Source organism: Meleagris gallopavo, chromosome 20 (genome assembly GCF_905368555.1).
Source record: "Meleagris gallopavo chromosome 20, MGAL_WU_HG_1.1, whole genome shotgun sequence".
Lineage (NCBI taxonomy): Eukaryota > Metazoa > Chordata > Aves > Galliformes > Phasianidae > Meleagris > Meleagris gallopavo.
In genome coordinates, this window is record NC_139423.1 from 4,269,103 (window position 1) to 4,290,097 (window position 20,995).

Here is a 20,995-nt window from a genome sequence, read left to right on the forward strand (position 1 = left end):
AACAGTGAGTTCAGCCTGCTCTGGTTGGAGATGTTTGCATCTCCCCCGGCCATTCTGCAAGTGGTGGATTCCCTTCTGGTATAAAAAGCTGTGGAACAGCACAGCAGTGGCAGAAACTCCATTGTGAAATCAGAGCCCTCATATGGATTCCGTAGGGTCCGTGCCTTTTTGTAACAGCCAATACAGCACTTCTGTATGAGAGGCATAATTGGAGCTCCATCAGTGAATAGAAAATGCAGCTGAGGGTTTTTTGGTTGTTTTTTTTTTTTTTTTTTGGGCAATGATGCAATTGTGCTGCATTGTCCCAGCAGCATTCACACACTCTCATCTGCAGTGTGAGCCAGGGGAGTGGCTTTGCTGTTTGTCAGGAATGAATGCTGCACGGGGTGTCCGTGCTGGCACTGAATTCAGGGTGGGCTCTCTGTAGCATTCCAGACTTTGCATGAGCTGGTTGTAAAGGTTTTGAATTTTTATTTTTATTTTTTTTAACGATACCTGACTTTACAGTGGATGCATCTGGCTCAAAAGGCATTGTTAGGTAACAGAAAGCCATTGCAGAGCACTCGCTGTGGCATGCAAGCAGTGCTAGCCATTGCACCCCCTGAATCACCGCTCGCCTTTGCTCTGTGCTGGAGCACTGGGGGTGAGGTGAGCCGTGTGTGCCTGTCTGGAGGAGTGCTTCCATTGCAGGGCAGGAGAAATGGCTCAGCTCTGTGTGCTCGCTGCCCAGGGCTGCTCGGGAGCGTGCCATGACACAGCACTGCTGTGCTTTCAGCTCGAGCTATTTATACATGGGTTTTCTGCGTGGTTTTTTTTCTGCTCCAGGAGGCTGTTTGCTCCATAAAATAACCCCACTTCAGTTCAGTTAAGTTCCTTACCAACTGGATGAGAGTTTCAGCTTGTGGCAGTGCGTAGCTGTGTGTCCAAACTACTACTGAATAAGAAGGAATCTGAGCATTAGTGTGTGTCTGGCATCAGTCCCCTAATGCTGCTCAAACCACTTGTGTGTGTGCAAAGCCTGTAGGCCCAGCTATTATTATTTTGGTTTTTGAACCAGTCCAAAACTGTGAGGAGGAAAGAGTGGCAATGCACACGGAGCACGTGTTGGGGGCTGTTGGTCTGGCAGCATTGCTGCAGCTGAGGCTTGTAAAAAACACGAGTCTGTGAATCATGTTAAGTCACCTTAAACTGTTCTTCCTTCCTTGCCTGTTGCCTCAAAGCTCTTTGCAGGTCTTGCCGTCTCAGAATAATTGTGAACAATTAGAAGCTAATTTAAATGGCTGGTTTGTATTCGCAGCAGCGGTGTATGAGCTAACCAGCTGGAAAGGAGGCACAGTGATTTTCTGTCTCTGCGTCTCGTCTCCCTCTTGTTGTTCCCTGGCACCTTTTGCAAGGCAGGTGTTAGCACTGGGGCAGCATTCAGCTCCCCGTGTGCATTGCTGTGTGCCCCACATGCTCCCAGCGGTCAGTGACTGATTCCTACAGCACGGATGCAGCCCAGCAACGAAGAACCTGTTGCATGGTAACCACCATCTCCATCCTGAGGCAATGATTTGAAGAATCCTTTTGCTTCAGGTAAATCAGAGAGCTGCTAGGGACGCTGCTAGGCTCCTCCACACAGGGAGGAGCACAGCTTCACCAGCATGGCTGCTGGATTCCCAGAGATTGGGCTGCTGGCTGTGTGCTCCTTGGGTAGGGAGTGCCCAGAGCAGCTTCTCCTTTGGGGTTGCTCTTCCAGCAAGCAAGTACATCTTGTTCTTTAGATCCACTTATGGAGTCTAACTCTGGAGATCCTTCCACAAAGGCCAGCACAGCCCCTGTCTGCAGGCACTTTCTGAGGTTCCCATTGCTGAACCAGGCATCGCTCAGCAGGGTCAGCATGTCTGCACAGGGCAGTGCTGCCTCCCCACCGAAGGGCACTGCAGCTCCAGCCTGCTTCACACGAGGCTCTGGAGGAGGAATGAGCCCATCTGCAAGAGGTGTTGGCTGCTCTATAGGCAAAATGCTGCCTGCTTCCAGCCAGCATCTCCTGTGTCTCTTAGCTGCAGTCTCGTGTGGGTTTTTTCAGGTAACAGTGCCATCTGGTGCCGGATCTCTGCTCTTTATCAAGCTTTTCTCAGATTCTTAGGCAGAGGTGGTAGGAGAAGGGCTGCTTTTAATCAGCCATCTTACTGTGAGGCAGCAGGTGGGGGCTGTGTAGCACTGCTCCGGGGGGAGCGGGTTGGGGGCTGCCTGGGCTGTGTGTTAGGGACAGCTGCCCCAGAGGCTGCGTGTGGGAAGCAGGGCTGTCAGTGCAGGCACTGACTTCCATATCTTTATGCTAAGCACCATTATTGCGCTGTTCCTGGGTTCTCTTTCAGGTCTGTTGTACAGTTTTGTAAAGCTTTTTGTCCTGGCCGCTCTACCCCTCCTTCAGCTCCCACAGGTGGGTTTCCCATTGCCTCGTCCCTTCTGTGATGACTGACAGTGCTAGGCTTCTGCAGGCAGGGCAGAGGTGTGGGGATGACAAGCTGAAGGCACTGCTGCCCGCTCCAAAGCTATTTTCTTTCCGAGCAAAGCAGAGGAGCAGTGGCTCCGTGCAGCTCAGGTCAATGTCCACTGCTGCCCCTGTCCTCCCAGCCACTTCTGCCAGGTCCATGCTCCTTCCGCTGGGAAATGCTTTCAGACTTCCTCCTCTCCATCCAACAGCAGCCTGATAACCTTCTTGCCTTCTCATCTTCCTTCCTTTAGTTATTGCCAGGTTCTCAGCCTTCCTTTTTGGATCCATGGGCTCATCAGGCCAGGGAACGTCTTGCAGTGATTTCCAAAATGTCATGTGCATTTGCAGAGCTACAGAAATGATCTGTTACTGGTACAATAAATAGCATTTGACATTCTAGGATGAGGGAAATCCAAGTAAAAGATTAACTTTGCTGAGATTTATTATGAAGCCAGATTCCTCTGCTCTGAGCACTGTATTTACCCATGTTATAATTAAATGGAATTTTGCTGCATCTAATGATTTACTCATATATATATATATATATATATATATATATTATTTTTATTTTTTAGCTAAATTCCTGTTGGAAAATGAAAGCAATGAAAGCAGAGCCTCTCAGGGAAAAGGAAAGCAGGGCCCCTTGGTCTCCTGCTGCCATAGGACCTGGAGGTGTTTGCTGGGAGTGAGAACACGTTGCTGTAAGCAAAGGGCCTGCAAGAAAGGCTCGGTACTTCCATGGCAGCATGGGGCTGAGGCTGCTGCTGGCAGTTGGATCCTTGTGGGCAACCTCTAGGTACTGCCTTCTACTGATTTGAACACGTGCTGGCTGCACAGTAAGATTAAACCCAAAGTTTGCTTCGGTGCTGCTTAGGCTAGGGTGGGCGATGCGTCCCACATCATGCTGAGTGCCAGAGGGTTGGCACCTGCGTGGTGTCATGAGCAAGAGTTGTAATGTCAGCAGTCTGCAGGTAGTGCTGGAGCACCGTCGATGCCATCTGAGCTTCTGTGAAGTCCTTTAAAGCATTTCTTTAGGGAGAATTTTAGCGACCGTCGCTTTGTCCTTCTGCCCCTGGAGTTGTTCATCACCCTGACCTCGTGCAGAGCAGTGTTTGCACGGCCCAGAACAGCCTCACCAACTGTGCCGAGTGTAGGAAACGAAGGTCCTGTTTGCTGTCCTTCCCTGTCCTGGCAGTCCAGAGGGGAACTGTACGTTCTGAATGACGCGCTCGTGAGTCCTGACAGTTAATTCATTGCAGGCCATGCTGAATGTTTTTGAAGCTCTCGGTACAATTTCTAACTGAATGTTCTCTGTACTCTCTCTGATGGTCTGCCTGGCAGGGCCACAAGCTGCACACACTCCTGGGTGGGGTTTGGCAGGGCAGAACTTTGCCAGTCTCGCTGCCATTCAGTCTCATCCCACAAGGGTTGCTGTCAAACCGTCTGCTTTCTATTTCCTAGCTCTTCTGCTCTTTGAGGTCATGCAGCTTTGGTCCTTGGAAGCTAGAATTTCCAGTGCTCTTTGTTCTACCTCCTCCTCCTTTCCCTCCTTCCTTCCCCAGAACAGCTCCTGCCTGGGAGCCTGCAGCTGCTTCAAGTCAGAGTAAACCAAGGCTCATCTTCTGCAGGATTCTCCTCCTGCCTTCTTTCTTCTCCTGCTTTCCAGACAGCTCCTGTGCAGCACAGTATGATCAGTGTAATAGAAATGTCTTTTGAGAGGGGTGAGCTCTGCGTGCAGAGCATGTTTTTCTAAGAGTTGTGTTTGGTCCCGCCGGTAGTTTTGATGCTGAAATTCTCTTTAAAACATCTCAGCTTCAGATGTTTGGGATCTTTGAAATTCTGAACCTTTGTCACCTAACTCTGTGCCTCCGTGCTGCATTTGGACAGCTGGCTTGCTGTTCTGGATACCTCGTTTGGGTTTAAATAAACAGCTTGCGTTGATTGCCGTGCTGCTGGTGTAGCTGAAGCAGTTTGGGTGTGCAGCCAGAGTTTAAAATAAAAATTAAGGACTGAAAACAACAGTGATGTGTTCCATGTATAACACCTCAGCCTAGCTTACAAGGAGACCTTTGGGCAATGCTGGATCTGCAAGATGTTTTTTTTTCTATTGCCTTTCAGCTGGCTGTCCCTATCGCAGGACAGGCTTTATAAAATTGCAAGTAATGCTTTCTCTATCTTTATTTGCAAATTCAGCAGGAGTGTGTGGAGATGGCTTAAGTGAGAACAGTTACACAAGCTGGGTGAGGAGAGCGCTGGGAAGTGCAAGATGGAGAAAGAGCCAAGAAAGAGCTGCAGGTCTGTGCTGGTCAGGGCCTGGAAGCCAGGCTGCTGCTGCTGTGCTGCTCCCCAGCTCTGCTTTGCTCATGTGGAAGCACTTCCATGCTGCACAGAGTCCGTGTGGCTGCTGGTGGGTCACAGCTGGGGGAGCTCATCTATCACATAGCAGCACAGCCAGCTGCAGAGGCTTCACGTCCAGCAGTTGTGCCTTCATATCTGTTAGATATAAGCAGTCACCAAAGGGAAGGGTGGGTGTCTGCTGCTTTTTCTCCTTTGTGCTTGTGTGTTTATTCCTGGAGTTCTTGTAGGGGATTAAACCTGTGTCTGGCATAGGGGCTATGTTGGAGATAGGGGCTGTGGGATCACACCAGCACCTTTCCCAGGTTTGATTTTTCACTGGGCAAACATTGCAGCTGTCAGAGACAGCAGTGACACGCTGTGAACTCGGTTTAACTTGCTGTTGGCAAGAGCTGTGCTGGATCAGGTGTCATCCTCACAGCCAGGCTGAGCTGGGCAGTGCTGGGAGCTGAGCAGAAATACAGAAGTTGCACTGCCATGGCTCACCCACATGGAACATGTGCTCCCAAATCTTTGTGCCTCTGCATATTGAAGGCACTGACCCGTGACATGGTCTGCCTTGAGCCAGGGTGGATTGCAGTGGTGAGAGGTCCCAGCCATCCCAGTGCCTATGCTGTGCTGTGGAGTTGCCCAGCACGGCTCGTCTGCACGGTGCATGGAGAAATGAAGTCCTCTGAGCGTGGTAAGGAGCCCCTGAGCTGTGTGCTGGTGTGTGTGGGAGCAGCAGGCAGTGACTGTGGGAAAGGTGTGCTGATTGCTGATGTAAGAAATCATTGGGCTGAGCAAAAGCTACTGGGGCTTAATGGTGTAATGCTCTTTCCTATCTCCCAGTTTCAAGGGACAGCAGCTGCCCAGCTTCCCATCAAGTGAGAGTATTCAGCTGAGAGTGGGGACGTGATTATGTTGGTGCTCGTTCCCTAAGCAAAAACCCAGATGCTTTGCACCACCCCAGTGCAGTGCGGAGTATGGCCAGAGCTGGTGGAGCAGCCCAGGTGTTCCTGCTTTGGTGGTGTGCCCCTGAGCTTGGACACTGCTTCAGTGCTGAGTACTGGAAAGCAGTACTGAGTACAGGGCAGCAATTGAGTGCCAAAACCATTGTGCCTCTTGGAGCTGCTTGTCTTGTAGTGGTGCTTAACCCACGGATCTGGCTTGTGTGTGCTGGCCGTGCCTTTCTGCCTGGGTGAAATGTGTTGTTATGAGCATCGTTGGCTTTTTGAACGTAGGTAAAGTGGATAAAAAAAGATGAGAGGGCAACACAAGCAGAACATCCCTGGAATGTGAGGTGTTGGAGGTTGCTGAGCTGGTGAGTGCATCTCTGGGGAGCTGGGAGTTCTTGTTCCTGGGGCTATGGGCAAAGCACTTGGCTGGAGCGGAAGACTTGAGCCATGTTAATACTGACTTTCATGGAGGCAAATATGGCAGCTGGGCTGTAAGTCCCTATTTTAAAAGTGTATCCAGTGCTGAGCTCCCTGGCTGCTGAGTGAGAGGCCGACCTCCCATGGATGATGATCGCATCGCAGGGATTCCATAGGAGGGGAAGAGTGACTGCATGTTTTGTGTTCAGGAACAGCCACTCTACTGTGCTCTGGTTGGGTTTTGTGTCTTTTATGGTCTTAGCATGATACCAGACCTGCAAAGTATTTATTTCTGGGCTGGTGTTCTGCCTATTCCTTGGCTTGCTTATCCTAGCAACTGAGGCAGGTGGGTCTGGTGCACAGAGCTGAAAATAGTCGTGCTGCCTTTGCAAAGAGAGCCATCAGAGAGCAGGTTAAGTGCAGTCCCCTGCAGAGAAATGCTTTGCTTTTGGAAGAAACTGCATGGTTATATCCTTCAGGTGTGAATGACTGGGAAGGGAATGCTTGAACAGCTTCCCTGCTTTACCTGGGATGCCTAAAGTGTTGCTCAATACAGAACAAAGCAGAACGGCTCAGTGGTGGGTGATGAGTTGGTTTAATCTGGCATTGCCCTAATGTGTGTTGAAATGAAGCTGTCATTACACACTGAGCTTTGCATGAAGAGAACTCTTCAGTTAAAACCCCCAAACTGCTGCTCACAGGTGTGCAGTTACCGGAATGCGACTATTGCTGTGACTGCTGTTCTGGATGCTAAGGGCTCTCTGTGCAGTACTTCAACAAATAATTTTAGAAAGCATTATAAAAATGGATGTCTGTCTATGCCCTGGTGGGCTGTGGGAGGCTATGAACGCTTCCCCAGGCTGGAAGTGGGCTGTAGGAGGCTTCAGATTTCCCTCCCCGCTGCAGCTGAGACTCGGGAGCTGCCCTAAAAGCCTCACTGGCTGCCTTGCTTCCTGCCTTACTGAAACATGCCATCAAGAAGGCAATAGATACTCAGGTGCTTTGCTTTGATTCCGGATCCTGCCCTCAGATTATGGATTTATGTGTTAATTTTGCAGATCAGGCTGTAAGCCAGGGTGTGGGCTAGGATGAGATGCTGACAAAGCACAGTGGGTTTGGGGCCGGGTTCAACCAGCAAAGCGATGCCTGTAGCAGGAGCAGAGGGGTGAATGCTAGAAGTGAGATGTGAGGGAGGCTTTGTCCCTGATACACAGCTCATGTGGTGCTTCCTGAAATGCATGGTATGTAGTTAATGTGTTTGCAGAGCTCAGATTGATGCAAATATGCTCCTGAGCACTGAAATGCAGATGAGAAGTGGCCCTGTTCTGCAGGGGGAAATCTTAACCAAGCAGCCTTGTGTCCTCCCCATTAGTATGCTGAGAACAGTATCCCTCATACAGCATTTTTGTCATGCATTAGATGGGAATTGGGTTTTGCTGTTTTAAGCCTATTAATAACACTTAATGAAGCAGCCTGCAAGTAGACTTCAGATGAGTGAAGCCGCTTGCTGAAGGGTCACTGCTGGAAGGACACGGACAGTTTAACTGGCCAGGAATTGCTGGGTCCATCCAGCGATATCTCCTCTACCAGCAGTGTGTGGGAGTGCTGGAAGCCTCTTCAGTCCAGAGGGATGAGATGCTGTGCATTTGTTTGCTATGTTAAGTGCCAACGCTAAGTCCAGTCTCTCTCTTTTTTCCTTCCCCTTCAGCTGAAGCTTGAAGATCGCTCTGTGGTCCCTCGAGATGTGGTCAGACATATGAGCTCCAGTGTAAGTGCTCTTTTTCATGTCCCTTTTTGTTCATAACGCTGCTGCATGGATTTCTCAGACTTGCCAAATTGCCTGAATGGAACTGAACAGTACTGATTTGAGCGTGTTCTATTTTTAGTGTGTCTAATAGAACTAGCAGCATCCCTTGAAAATGAGATGCTGATAAGGCTGCCTCACTGCTGTTGTGTATCTGCAAAGGTCTCCTGAGCACAGGCAGCCTGGCAGTGTCAGCTCATGAGACAAACCTGCCCACCCAGGTGTCCTTTCAGTTTCAAGTCAAGCTGCTCTGAGATGAGGGGAGTGCAGACCTGCAGCAAACCCCAGCATTGCTGGAGCAAGGCACACACCGAAGCACCTGACACAGCTAGGTTGGCAGAAAACAAGCTGGCTTTTAATCATCAGCTTGTAATTGTTACCTTTATGCTTCACTATTTAAGCCCTAGTCATTCTATGCTAGCTTTACAGTATTTCTGCACATCTGAGACGTGTAGATTTGTCTTGTAGGACATACTGGCAGCACTGTCCCAGTATTGATCATCTGATGAGATGGCATCCCTCAGGAGCTTAGCTGGGCTGACAGCTTGGTGCTGCTGCTCACAGCTAACCTATAGCCCTGAGCCATATGGGCTGCCAGGTGGGTGCTTGCATCTTCTCTTGACTTGCTCCCAGCACTGTGGCTGCCCATGTGGTGCTGAAACAGGCACTGGTTGCTGTGGTTGCACCACACGGTGAGCTGCCATCCTCTGACCTGGCTGAGCGTTTGAAGTAAAGCCTCTTTTATCCATTAAGGAAAAAAAGTCAACCCAGTCCTTTTGCACAGAATGTTCCAAAGACAAGAAAAAGGTAGGGGGAAAAAAAAAAAAAACAACTTGAAGGGTAACTTGAAAAATGCTGAAATAAAGCATTTCCTTAAGAAATCAAATTCTTATTTGAAGTGGAAATTTGGATTCAACATCTCTTAGTAAAACTGCAGCCCTATGAAAACATTTCAACCCAAAACAAGGAACTGCTGGCAAATGGAAATATCAGCAGCTCACAATGCTGTACCTGGCACAGCTGGACACTGCTCTGTATCTTCTTGTTCAAAGCAGGATGTTTTCTGTGTCCTTTCTCTCAATTGCCTGTTTCTAATGCTTTTTACCATCCTGAAAGCTTAAAGTCACTTTGAGCTGTTCTCTTCTTGGCAAATGTGGATACGCTGCCTTTGTTTGCAATTTCCATACTCATTGGAGCACAAATGGGCTTCTCCAGCTTGCTGCACATATGTTGGTAGGTACACTGGTGTGTCCCAGCAGGCGTTCTGCACGCTCTTATTTTCAGTTTGCATGTTTGGACGTTGGCTTTTACTTGAGCATTTGTGCTAGTGGCTGATAATGTCATTTTATCGATAGGATGGTGGGTAAATAACTCAATTATTTTCCTCCCCTCAAAAATGTGGTGTATCTGAAGATGACCTGAGCTTCGCCTTAATCTCAAGTGTATTTTAAATATCAGCGGTAAATAAAGCAATGAATCCCTTCTGTCCCAAAGAAAAATGTTAGACGTGTTGCAAAAAATCACTACCGTGTTTACAGTAGGAGAGCTGTGGCTGTCAGCCTGCCCCACACCACTTGGCCTGGCAGGTGCACAATGAGGAACTTGCTCTGTATGCACTGCACTCCCAGGGCTTGCTTGTAACCTTGGGTGGGAAGGACTCGAAATCCTCTGTTCCTCAAGAGAGGAGCTGACTCAAATTCAGTGCTTCTCGCCTGGCACTGAGCGCGAGGAAGGAATGCCTAATGCATGAAATGAGGTCATTTTCTCTGAATGCGGTTGGCCCCCTGTGAGTCTAATCCAGATGGATGCAGAATGGTGGCAGACTCCATTTTTCCAGGTGGTGCTTGGGGGGAAAAGATGAGAAATAGGGCTGCAATCTGTCAGGCACCCAGATTTGTTGCTTTGGAGGGTGCTGGGTGCTGCTGCCCCTTTAAATTGAGCGGTGGTAGGTGGAGATCTTGTCAGAAGGGAGTACTGAGGGAATGAGTCAGATGGGAGGTACGTGGTGTGGGGGTCTTGGAGCCTGCTGTGCTCTCAGATAGAAGACTGATGGGTCAGGGGACGAAACTCTTCTTGCTTTGGCTCCGCATTGCTGAGCGCTGCTGCAGCCTCGCTGTGATTCAGCAGAACTTCCCTGCCCGCAGCACTGCCTCTGTGGTGCAGGGCACTGCTTCATGTGGCAGCGAGGTAAATAAACCCAGAACAGCAGTTCAGCAGCAGGTGAGAGAGGAGAGCCAGCGTCCTGTGCTCCTGTCACTTCTCAGGCCACTCGCAGCGTTGATCTCTGCTTTCTTAACTGTCACATGTAAGTGTGTGTTCTCACTCAAGAGCTTAGCAACTGGAAAGGGCTGAACTGACCCCTCTGCTCCTTCCCGTGATCAGGTGGCACCCTGCTGTGTCAGATGGGCTCTGGGGGTACCAGGCACTGGGGTGCGTTTGTTTGGTGCTGATGGAGGAGGGGCTCTGCCACGGGAAGCCTGCTGCTTTGTTTCAGCTGATTCAGGTGGGGTGAGAGACTTGAATCCCAGAACAGCAGCAACGTGAGGGTTTTTTGTTTCTCTGGCTGCTAGCTAAGCGGTCTGTAGCATAGACTTAACAAACCCTAAAGAGCAAAATGTGAGCAGAGGATGGATGGTTTATATTAAAGTAGCAGAAGCTGGAGTCAGGGTGAGGGTTCTACTTTGGCAGGTGCCACTTGTGAGCAGGCCTTGCTCATCCCGTGGCCAGAACCTTGCTGGCAGCAGCTGCCTGACCCAGGTGTGGTTCTGGCACAGCCTGTTTGGGTCTCTGCAGAGGTGTCAGTGGGCAGCAGGGCTCTGCAGGGCTCCTCCTGGCACCGTGCAGGCTGCTGGCTGTGCCAGGTTCAGTGCAGCCATCGGCTGTAGCTGAGAGAGTTGGGAAGCAAAGGAAACCTCTCTAGAAGTGGCAGAAATCTGTAGAGCAGTTGGAAGGGATGAAGCCGTGCTGCCCTGAGCTGTGCCAGCCTGGCTCCCCCAGCCCTGCTGATACACTGGCACAGCTCTGCGAGGATGTGGCACGAGGGCATTGCTGCCTTCATTGCCTTGGGAGCTGTACCTGCAGGACGCAGACTGCTGTAATTCCGGGAAGAGGATTGCAGCATGCAAGGTGGAAATGCAGCCAACCTGTGCTGAACAATCTGCCCAGGTGCCATTCTGGGCCGTGGGACGTCTTGGCTCCCAACAGGAGGAGGGATGAGCTGAGCACCAGCAGACTCGTGGCCTTCCAGAAGGGCCGCCCAGGGCTCTGGGTGAAAGCCTTGAATGTTTGATGTTGCCAATAGGACAACGAGCTTATAAGTGGACCGAGCAAACAAATCCACCTCTCACCAAGCGTAAGCACTTCCAGCATTGTGCTCAAGTCCTGCTGGAGCAGTGACCTTCGTGTTTGAGATAAGGACGGCCTTGAAGTTGCTGATAGCAGGGCATTTGTCACGCTGTCCCTCAGTCCACTTTTATGGTGGACTGTGGGCTTTAATAAATAAAAGTATGGATTGTCCCAGCTGTCAAGGGCCAGGGCAGCTGCTGTGTCTGACAATGTTTGGGTTAGCAGCCTGTCCTTTCAGGCTTCTGCCATATGTGTAAGCAGTGTATGTATTGCCAAACTATCCCCAGAAGGCTCCTGACAGCATGTGGTATTTTCTTTGGGACAAAAAGGATTAAAACTTTGCTAAAAAGTGACAGAGGCAATGACAACCACCGCATAATTGAATCAACTGTAAATTATCTGATGTGAAACCTTGACATCTGAAAGGTGCCAGATTTTTTTAGTATGGCAGCAGGTGAAGCCCATTTATAACGTCCTGCACAATCAGGCTTTACATGAGATCACAGATTGCTGTGCACAGATTGTGCACAGAGCATATGCATCTGTGTGCAAGGCCTCCTCTAGGTTCTAAACCCTTCTCTTCTTTTGTGTTTCCAGGACAGCCAGTGTGGGACTGTAATTGATGTCAACATAGAGTGTGCTGTGAAGCTGGTAGGAACCAACTGCATCCTGTACCCTGTCAACAGCAAAGACCTGCAACATATCTGGGTGAGAACTCAACCAAAACAAACGGGAGCCAGGGTTTTGGTGATGGGAAGAATGCTGCTGCGTTCCAAGCAACTTGTGCAAAGGAAGCATCTGTGCAAGATGCATCTGCAACTTGGCTTTATTTTAAAGCATCCTCTCTGGGAGAAGGTGGAGCATCTCCTCTTCTGCCCATCTCTTCTGTGTTTCTGAGCACGTTGCTGAGATCGGGCTGACTTGGAAGGTGGGGTTGTCACTAAATTGTGAGAGCTTCTCTATTGAGATTGTCAGGTGACAATACAACCAGAGCCCCTCGACTCTGGCTCAGCAATGTTGTTAGTGCTTAAGCAGTGAGAATGCTAATGGGAGTCGAGCAGCTTTCTGTTGAACTGAAACATTCCTGGTTCTCCCATTTTATGAGGGTGGGGGATTTTTGGATGCTGAGTGGTATAAGGTTTTATCAACTACAGAAATTCAGGGCTGTTTAAATGGAGAATCTGTACTGTGCTCTGACTCTTCAGTGTACCTTAATTCAAGCTTACAGCAAGGTCTGCAGCTGCTGCCTGAAACCCACTCCGAGGTTGCCATCCAGTCTGTGTTATGTGAGGATTTACTCACTGGTTCAAAATACAAGGGCTGATGTTTGTAAAGCTTTTCCCGTTTTCTTCACAGCCCTTCATGTATGGTGACTACATAGCCTACGACTGCTGGCTGGGCAAGGTGTATGATCTGAAGAACCAAGTCATCCTTAAGCTTTCCAATGGAGCCAGGTACTTCTTTCTATGGAATGCCCCCTAGCCTTTATGATCCTGATCTGTTCTAGGAGATCTAGGCGCAGGCTGAGCTTCTCATTCATGTGCTCCTGTTAAGTCATCTGCTTGCTTTATCCTTGGATATAGAGTACAAATACATCTTTATCTGAAAGCGTCACTCATTACCCTCTGGAAACGTGTTATCTGAAGGATGTTATTTTTGTCAGTCCCAGCAGATCAGCCCTCCAGAACTAAAATATGTTGGTTTTTAAAACTGCGCTTCTGCCCTGGAAAAAATGGTTGTTTTGACATCTCATGAATTCCAGACTTCTCAGTAGGAGAGTGTGCCTCCTCTGACAGGCAGGGAGGGAGGATTCTTACCTTAAAGCATCTGCAGGATTGTGGAAGCTTGCAGGCTGGTGCTTCCTATTAATGATGGAAAAAGCAGCCCAAGATTGAGCTTAAGTCGTTATGGTCAGCTCTGCTTTATCTGCACCGTTATTTACAACAGTGTTAGGAGTGTTTTTAATGAGGATGTAATCTAAAGCCATACCTCCTGAGAGAGATTTAACCAGAAGCATTGCAAGAGTTTTCTTGTTACCTTAACGTGTGGTTCTGCAGAGCAGTAAATGATTTGAATTCTGATCCTTGTGCATGTCAGGCAGGAACGTGTAAATGGAAGCTCTCTGGACTCTGTGCTGTTACTGAGGCCTGTCTGGTCTTAGTGATGCAGAGAAAGGAAGGAGCCAGTGGAGGGCCAGGAGGCACACAGGCATGGCAGCTGGGATACCACCCATCTGTCGTGTAAATCGGATGGTAATGATTTAAAAAAAATAAAGAGGGGAAAAAACAGCTCTGCATTCAGCTGTTTCTAAGAGAAGTGAGCGTTGCAAAAGCCATAAAAGACGACTGGTGGATGCTTCTGTGATTTTTCTTGACTGTTTGAGCTTTCGGTTAACCCAGACTAGAAGGCTCTTACACATCTGTTAAACTGGGAGTGAAAAATAGCTGCACTTCTATATCTGCACCACCTGCAGTTACTGGTGGAACTTAAAACCTTGCTTGGTTTCTGTTAGCAACTCATGCATTGCTGTGTCAAATGAGGTAACTGTTTTTGAAATCTTTATAATGAATCATTTGAAATCCCACCAGAACTTAATCTGAACATAAACTATTACTGGAGCAAGCATACCCAAACTGCCTTTAGTTTCCTGCACCGGTGTGGATAACAAATGACACCTTTGCAGCAGACAAATCTTGACCAGTACCTCGCATATTACTTAATTTTCTTATTTTTTTACTCACTGAATGGAGCCTTATATAATACCAGGCAGTGTTTTTTACGACTTGTCTGTAGGCAGTTCTGCTCTGGACCATAAGGGCTCAGCAGTGTGCATATGGACAGACCCACTCAGGCAGCAGCAGTTGATCTGGTGCTGTTTGGCTCTGGAAATGTGACCGTGTCTCTTGTCTGCTCTCCAGGTGTTCCATGAGCACAGAAGATGGAGCCAAGCTGTATGACGTCTGTCCTCACGTCAGTGACTCGGTGAGCTCCTGGTTCTCCCGAGAGCCTGTTTGATCAACTTGAACTCATAAAGCTTTTTGCATAGGAGGGAGAGGGGAAGGGCAAAACCACAGTTATTTATAGATGCTAAAAGTTAAGTGATGCATTACATCTGAAAAACAGTTAGCTGGATCTTCTCTTAAGTAAGATGTAACGAGATGTAGCTTAAAGGTGTCCCTGCTTATAGCAGAGGGGTTGAAACTAGATGATCTTAAAGGTCCCTTCCAACCCAAACCATTTTAGGATTACTAACAGGCAGGTTTTCAGCAGATAATACATTTAGTATATCCCACTGTGTTTTGCAAACAAGTCACACAATATTCAGTCAGATGGCTGATGTCAAGGTGGCTCACTGTCTGCTCAATACATTTGTATGTGCTTTAAAAGGCTCTTGCTCTATTTAATGCTTTCAAATGTAATGCTTTCTTCTGGAAAAGGGCACGTTGTGTAAATGATGTTCTGCTAGAAGCATGTTTCTAGATGGTGTAGAATACTCACTTGCTGTTGTTGTCTGTTGCATTCTCTGAATGGGGAGCTGCCATCATGCTGGAGTTTTCCATATCGTGGTGGGGAAGGTTCTGCTGGCATTTCAGCTGTGTGCTGATAGAATCTCAACTTCCTCACCTTGCAAAGCAGACAGCAGCTTGCTTCTCCTTCCAAATGGCATCAGCAGGGCCTCGCTGTGTTCCCACAGCTTTACTGGGAGTTGGCTGAGAGAACAGCATATAATTCATAAAAACTAAAATGCTGTCAACCCTTATCCTTCCCAGCCTTCAAAGCAAAGATCTAAAACTGCATTTCTGTTCCTCTATTTCGTGAGGAGTAAAAGGAATATAATTGTAATAGGATGGGCTGCTGTGGTTTTCTTGTTCTGCACAGAAAAGGTGTGGTCTGTTGCTAGACCTTCTCTGGTATTTCAGTCTCTGCTATTTTGGGCTGCACAGCATTATTGTGCTTGCTAAATCTGTGTTGAAGCAGCATCCGCATTTTGGGCACTGATTTTGAGATCTTTTTTTAAGTCAGGCTGCCTTCAGAATACATGGAGTCCTATAGAGGCTCACAGTTTTGTCTTAAACTTGAGTTCTCCCCAGTGCTACCCCGATCCTGTGCTCAGAATTGCTGTGTTAGGTGCACGCCTGGTCTAGATCTCATTGCACTGCTCTCATCCTTCCTGACAAATTACAAGACTTGCTACATTTTGGTGCTCCGTATTCGATTACTCTAAACTGTTCTGTCCGCCCCCACATCCTGAATCTTGGCTCATCAAATCACTCTAAATATCAGTGGAAAAGAGTTCTAGGAAATAATTGTTTTCTTTATAGCCCTGTTCTGTTTTCATAGGGTTGTTGTGTTGACTAATCCACCCAAGGCAGGAAGAACACTCACAAAGTTAGTCTGACAGATGGAGGAGTGAAGGCAGGAATCCCCTGGCTGGCTGATAGCTGCAGGAGCTTGAACTGGAGCATGGAAAAGAGATCAGGTGTCCCTGCCCAGGACTGTGGCCTCTGTGGCTGCCTTGTTACTGAGAGCATAGGTGTGAAATCCGTATCTTTTGTTTCTTGCAAATACCTTTGCTTCTCCCCTACTGAGTCATAATCCTGTACGAATGTGTGATAGAGCAGGTTGCTATAGAAACTGCTGGGTTGGCTTCAGAAACGAGCTTTAAGAGATGGGCAACTTGCTAGTGAGACAGACTTTTTCCCTTATATTAACCTTGCTGATCACGAACGAGGGAAGGGAAAGGCTGCAATCTTAAAACTTCTGTCCTTTATGCTGGTTTTTCCTCCCTTTCCCTCGCAGGGTCTCTTCTTTGATGATTCATATGGCTTTTACCCTGGGCAAGTCCTCATCGGGCCTTCTAAAGTCTTCTCCAGCGTACAGTGGCTCTCGGGTGTGAAGCCTGTTCTGAGCACAAAAAGCAAGTTCCGAGTGGTGGTGGAAGAGGTAAGCACTGCCAGGCTGACAAGGGGCCACTTTCTGCACAGAGCAGCTTGGAGCAAAGTCAGCTTGCCATGGTAACCTCCCGAGAGCAAATGCGGTGTGGTTCTGTTCTGAAGTGACAAATTTCTCACTGTGGGCTGACAGGACTTTGGAGCATGGCTTGGCTTTTCCTCCCAAGGGTCCCTGCTGGCGCCTTGTAAGGTGACCATGTGCCAGTACACTCAGAGGCTTGTAGGCTGATCATTAGGGTAGTAGAAGCACCTCTTCCATTGAAAGTTAATGTTGCGTGCTATCCAAAAAGGGAGAAATGTTGCTGACTCCTTGCTGAAAGAGGGAGCAGCTCCAAGTCCCTTAGTGTGTCTTTGTGACATTGGACTGCTGAGTTGTATGAACTGTAGCTTCCTTCCAAAGCCAGATGTCATCTTCCTTGAAGCTAAAAGCTGTAGGAGCGCTCAGTGCTGCCCACAGCCATGCTACAGAGGAGCTGAAGTGGTTCTGGATGTTGGGAAACTACACTTAAATGACAAAAGCAGATTTGCTGCTTTCCTTTACTTAAATTTTCAGATCCTAGGCATGGATTTGGGAAAGCTGAAAAATCAAACCCCTTTTCCTTTACATTGCAGGTGCAGGTGGTAGAACTAAAGGTTACTTGGATCACTAAAAGCTTCTGTCCCGGAGGTACTGACAGTGTGAGTCCTCCACCCTCAATAATCAGCCAGGAGAACCTGTCCAGGTGAGAGCAGTTGAAAACCTTCTGCACTGTCAGGGTGTGCACAAATGTGGGTGATGTGCCTGCAGACACAAGGCTGTTTTTTTTTTTTCCTCCTCCTTGTTACATGCCTATATTCCAAAACTTCAAAAAAGTGAAGGAATGACTACAAATCCTAACGTCCCACCATTCTCTCCTAATGCTTTCCAGTCAACGAGTGCCTACCCCTGTCCTTCAGTTTGTGCCTGAAATAGGCTTCACCTGTTAACTGTGTGTGCAGTGAGGAAACGAAGTGCCCTGCTCTGGGCCCACGCTGATGCTGAGGGAGCATCTGGTGCCCTCTGCAGGCTGCAGCTGCGAAAACAAGCTGGACAAAATTCAGAAAGATCAGTCAGATGTGTAACAGCACAACAAAGCATTGTCCTGCTTGGAGCTCGTGGGGAAGCTGGAGGAGAGCAGCTCTCAGATGGCAGCAAAAAACACTGCCGACTTGAAATGTGTCTTGGCAGCTGTCTCTGGGAAGGAGGACTGGAGGGAGAGGAGTTAGTGGTGTTCCAGCTGACCTCTTTGTGTCCCTAGGCAGTCTTTTGTGAGACTTTCCACTCCTCCTTTACAGCTGTGTGCCTGGGAAGGCTTGGTGTGGTGTTAGCTTCTACCACTCCAGAAGAAGTGCTGTTGTCAAGAGGACATGCCAGCCTTGTGAAGGCTCTGGTTGCAGCAAGGTTCTGTTATTGCCTTTTTGCTTTGCTCATGGTTCTCCTTTCATCCTACCAGGGTAAAGCGTCTGGGGTGCTTTGACCATGCCCAGAGGCAGCTTGGAGAAAGGTGCCTCTATGTGTTCCCGGACAAAGTGGAACCTGCAAAAATCACCTGTGAATGCCCAGAGAGGAACTGTGTCCTGGGTGAAGGATCAGTTGCCAAAAAGGTGAACTTAGGAGGATAAAGGGAGGGACGCGTGACTTCTTTGACCGTTTCTGATTGCTGTGGTTTTTAAAGCACAAATCTTCTTGTGGTCCAAAATGTGACTCCTGGAGTGATTTTAAAGAGTAATGGCTTCTTGATGCCAGCAGCGAAGTCACCTTGTGCAGCAGTCTCACTGCACTGGGAGAGGCATGCAGCTAATCCACGAGAATGTGAACAGGACACTGAACGCAGGGGTGTCAACTTGCAGGGGCGAAGCTGTGCTCTGACAGCCTGGACTTACACTAACAGAAACACACACCTATCCTCACGTTTATCTTGGAGCCAAAGCATTCATTTCAATCCTTTCTGCAGTGATACTGAGGAATGTCTGCTTCCTAGGCCAAATGAGTCATGCTGTGACTTTACATGTTGGCTGTAGAGCAGTGGTGTTCCTAGAATAACAGGATATCAGCAGTGTGGATGGTGACCTCCCTGCGCAGCTGCGTCTGTTGCATAGATTAACTTGTGTAGCCTGTTGTGACCTTCCAAAACAAGAAAGTTCAGAGCTTGCTTAAAATAGCCTAAAAGAGCAAAGCTGACTTGCTGAGGACTAGTCTGCCGCTGGTATTTGCTCCTAAGCAGAGCAGTGGTGTGATGGCTGTGATGTTGTCACTAGCATGACTCTTGCTAGTTTGCACATTTCACCATACCAGAGTATTCTGCAGAGTTCACCATTCCTGGGTTGTCTGCCAGTTTGCACATTGTTTGACCCACATCTGCTTTCTGCAGGTGAGGAGACTGCTGAAGAAGCAGATAGTGAAGATCATGTCGTGCTCCCCAGAATCTCAGGGTACCACTGAAGCCCCGGACAAAGAGCCTGCTCCAGCTGCTGACCAAAAATCAGAAGACCTCAAGCCTGGCTCAAAGTGTGAACTGGAGGACTCTTCCAATGGTGCGCCGAGCGCAGGGGAGAGGAAGGAGGAGCAGCCTGAAGAAGTGGGGAAGGACAAAGGGGGAGCAGCAGTGAGACAGCAACCTCCCTTTCTGCTGAAAGATGAGGGATCCGCCGATTACAGGCTGCAGTCCATGGAGCAGGATGCTGATGATGAGGCAGCTGATGACACAGACGATACTAGCTCTGTCACCTCTTCTGCCAGCTCCACCGCCTCATCCCAGAGTGGCAGCGGCACCGGCCGCAAGAAAAGCATCCCTCTTTCCATCAAAAACTTGAAGCGGAAGCACAAGAAGAAGAAGACCAAGATCTCAAGAGAATTTAAGCCAGGAGACAGGTGAGTTGGGCTTCCAAACCTAGGTAGAGTTGCTAAAATCCCTTTCAGATGTAAACCACCTCCTCAGCGTGGGTGGAGGGGATGATGGTGTGCCTCAGGTTGGGACACTGCTCGTTAGTAACCAGGAGTGATTACCTTGCGAGGACTGCGCAGTGGCCTGTGTGAAATCGACTTGATTTGAGTCCAGCTTGTGATGAAACTGTGGCCACGTGATGTGACACTGATGCCGGTCCAGCTCAGCTGTGCTTCAGGGCATGGACAGAATATCTGTGCTGCGCTCGGCTCTGTGCGCAGAGCAGGAGGTGAATAAAGATCACATAGCTTAGATGTGACACTAATTGGGTACCTGGGTGGTGCTTCTGCGGAGAGGCTGAGGACAAACCACAGCAGTGTGACTGGACAGCTCATCCTCACAGAGCTCATTGCTGGCAAGGCTTCGTACTGCAGTGGGCTCTGCTTTATCCTCATCCTGTTCTGCATAGGTATCGGCAGCTTTTGCCAAATTGGTTTTTTTTAATAGACAAAGTGCACTGCTTGAAAGCCTCAGAGGAATTGATTTCAGTAGCCTGGGGGAGGGAGGATTGCATCTATCAGCCCGCTTCTGGAAATAACTGCATCTCTTAGCATTTTCTTTCTCTTTCTGAACTTAAGAATGTTTAAACTGTTTTCAGGGGAAGCAAGGACACTGACAGCTGGGGAACCTGTCTTGCTAGTTTTCCTGGACTGCTTGTGTAAAAATGCTGCATCAGAAATAAACTGATGCAAATAACATGCGACAGTCCTTCCAAGAAAGTGACACCGGGATTTAAGGGACCCAGTAGTTTGAGAATGCCTTGGACTTTGTTCATGTTTTCTTTGGGTATTTTAGCTTTGTTGCTCCTTTTACTTCCTGAAGGTTTTGGAGAAACTGTGTTTGAAGGTCACAAACCTCAGCAGAACACTATTGGAACGGAAGCAAAAATGGGAGCACAGGATAGCATTTCTGGGAATGCTGTGGACTCGTTCCTAGTTCACTTACACATTCTGCTGAGTGTCTCTCCTTCATTAAAGGCTTCACCAGGGAAGGCTTAGCTGGGAGAAATCCCCGTGGCAATTCTGACTCCACACAGGGAAACTGAGGCCTGGCGTTAAGACACTTTCCAGCAATGACTGCGTCTCCAAGTATAAGAAATGCAGACTTTTTCAGCTAGGGTTTCATCTCTGTGCTTATACTTTACAGGACACATGTGGCAGCTGGTCACAGCTCAGTGTGAGTGGTCTTTGCTGTCTGAATATTCAGATGAAGCACTGCTGAGAGATGCAAAGCGGGTGGATCACTCACCAGATCTGATGTGTCAGCTCAGGGCTACCTCTACCTACGGGGTGCCAGCTCAGCATGCTGCTTTACCATCAGCTTGAGGCTTCCTGCAGCTCTCTGGGCAGCACGTGGACCCCCGAGAATGCAAACTGATATTATTTCCACTTAAAATTATTTCCCTGATGACATTCATAAAAAGAGGGCTGGGTAGAGATGAGGGAGATAGCTTCTTGTGTCTTTTTCACAGTTTGACTTGAAACCAAGACAAATGCAGCACTTATGCTGTGTCTGCGAGGTCTGGCCAGCAAAGTAAAGGTTGTGCTTAAAATCAGCACAAGATTGAAAAGGCAAGTTGTGTGGAGTCGGGCAGGACGGAGTGCAGGCAACCTGGGCAAACTCTGCTAATGAGACCTCCGCCTTCCTCTTGTCTCCTGCGGCACAGATTGCATCCAAACTGTCACACTCCGTGATGGAGTACCAGCATGTGGTTTGTGGCTGCGTGCTTGGGATTCGTTTTT

General features: G+C 48.5%; 1 protein-coding gene across 1 annotated transcript in view; it reads left to right on the plus strand.

Annotated features, from left to right (window-relative positions):
- Window positions 1-20,995, plus strand: part of UBE2O (ubiquitin conjugating enzyme E2 O) — a 49,234-nt gene that overhangs the window by 14,911 nt on the left and 13,328 nt on the right. Inside the window, exons 2-9 of the mRNA XM_085240298.1 lie at window positions 7,898-7,957; window positions 11,936-12,046; window positions 12,695-12,792; window positions 14,257-14,320; window positions 16,139-16,282; window positions 16,903-17,012; window positions 17,763-17,913; window positions 18,681-19,180. Of these exons, the coding sequence (XP_085096424.1) occupies window positions 7,898-7,957; window positions 11,936-12,046; window positions 12,695-12,792; window positions 14,257-14,320; window positions 16,139-16,282; window positions 16,903-17,012; window positions 17,763-17,913; window positions 18,681-19,180 (1,238 nt within the window). The remainder of the gene's footprint in view (window positions 1-7,897; window positions 7,958-11,935; window positions 12,047-12,694; window positions 12,793-14,256; window positions 14,321-16,138; window positions 16,283-16,902; window positions 17,013-17,762; window positions 17,914-18,680; window positions 19,181-20,995) is intronic.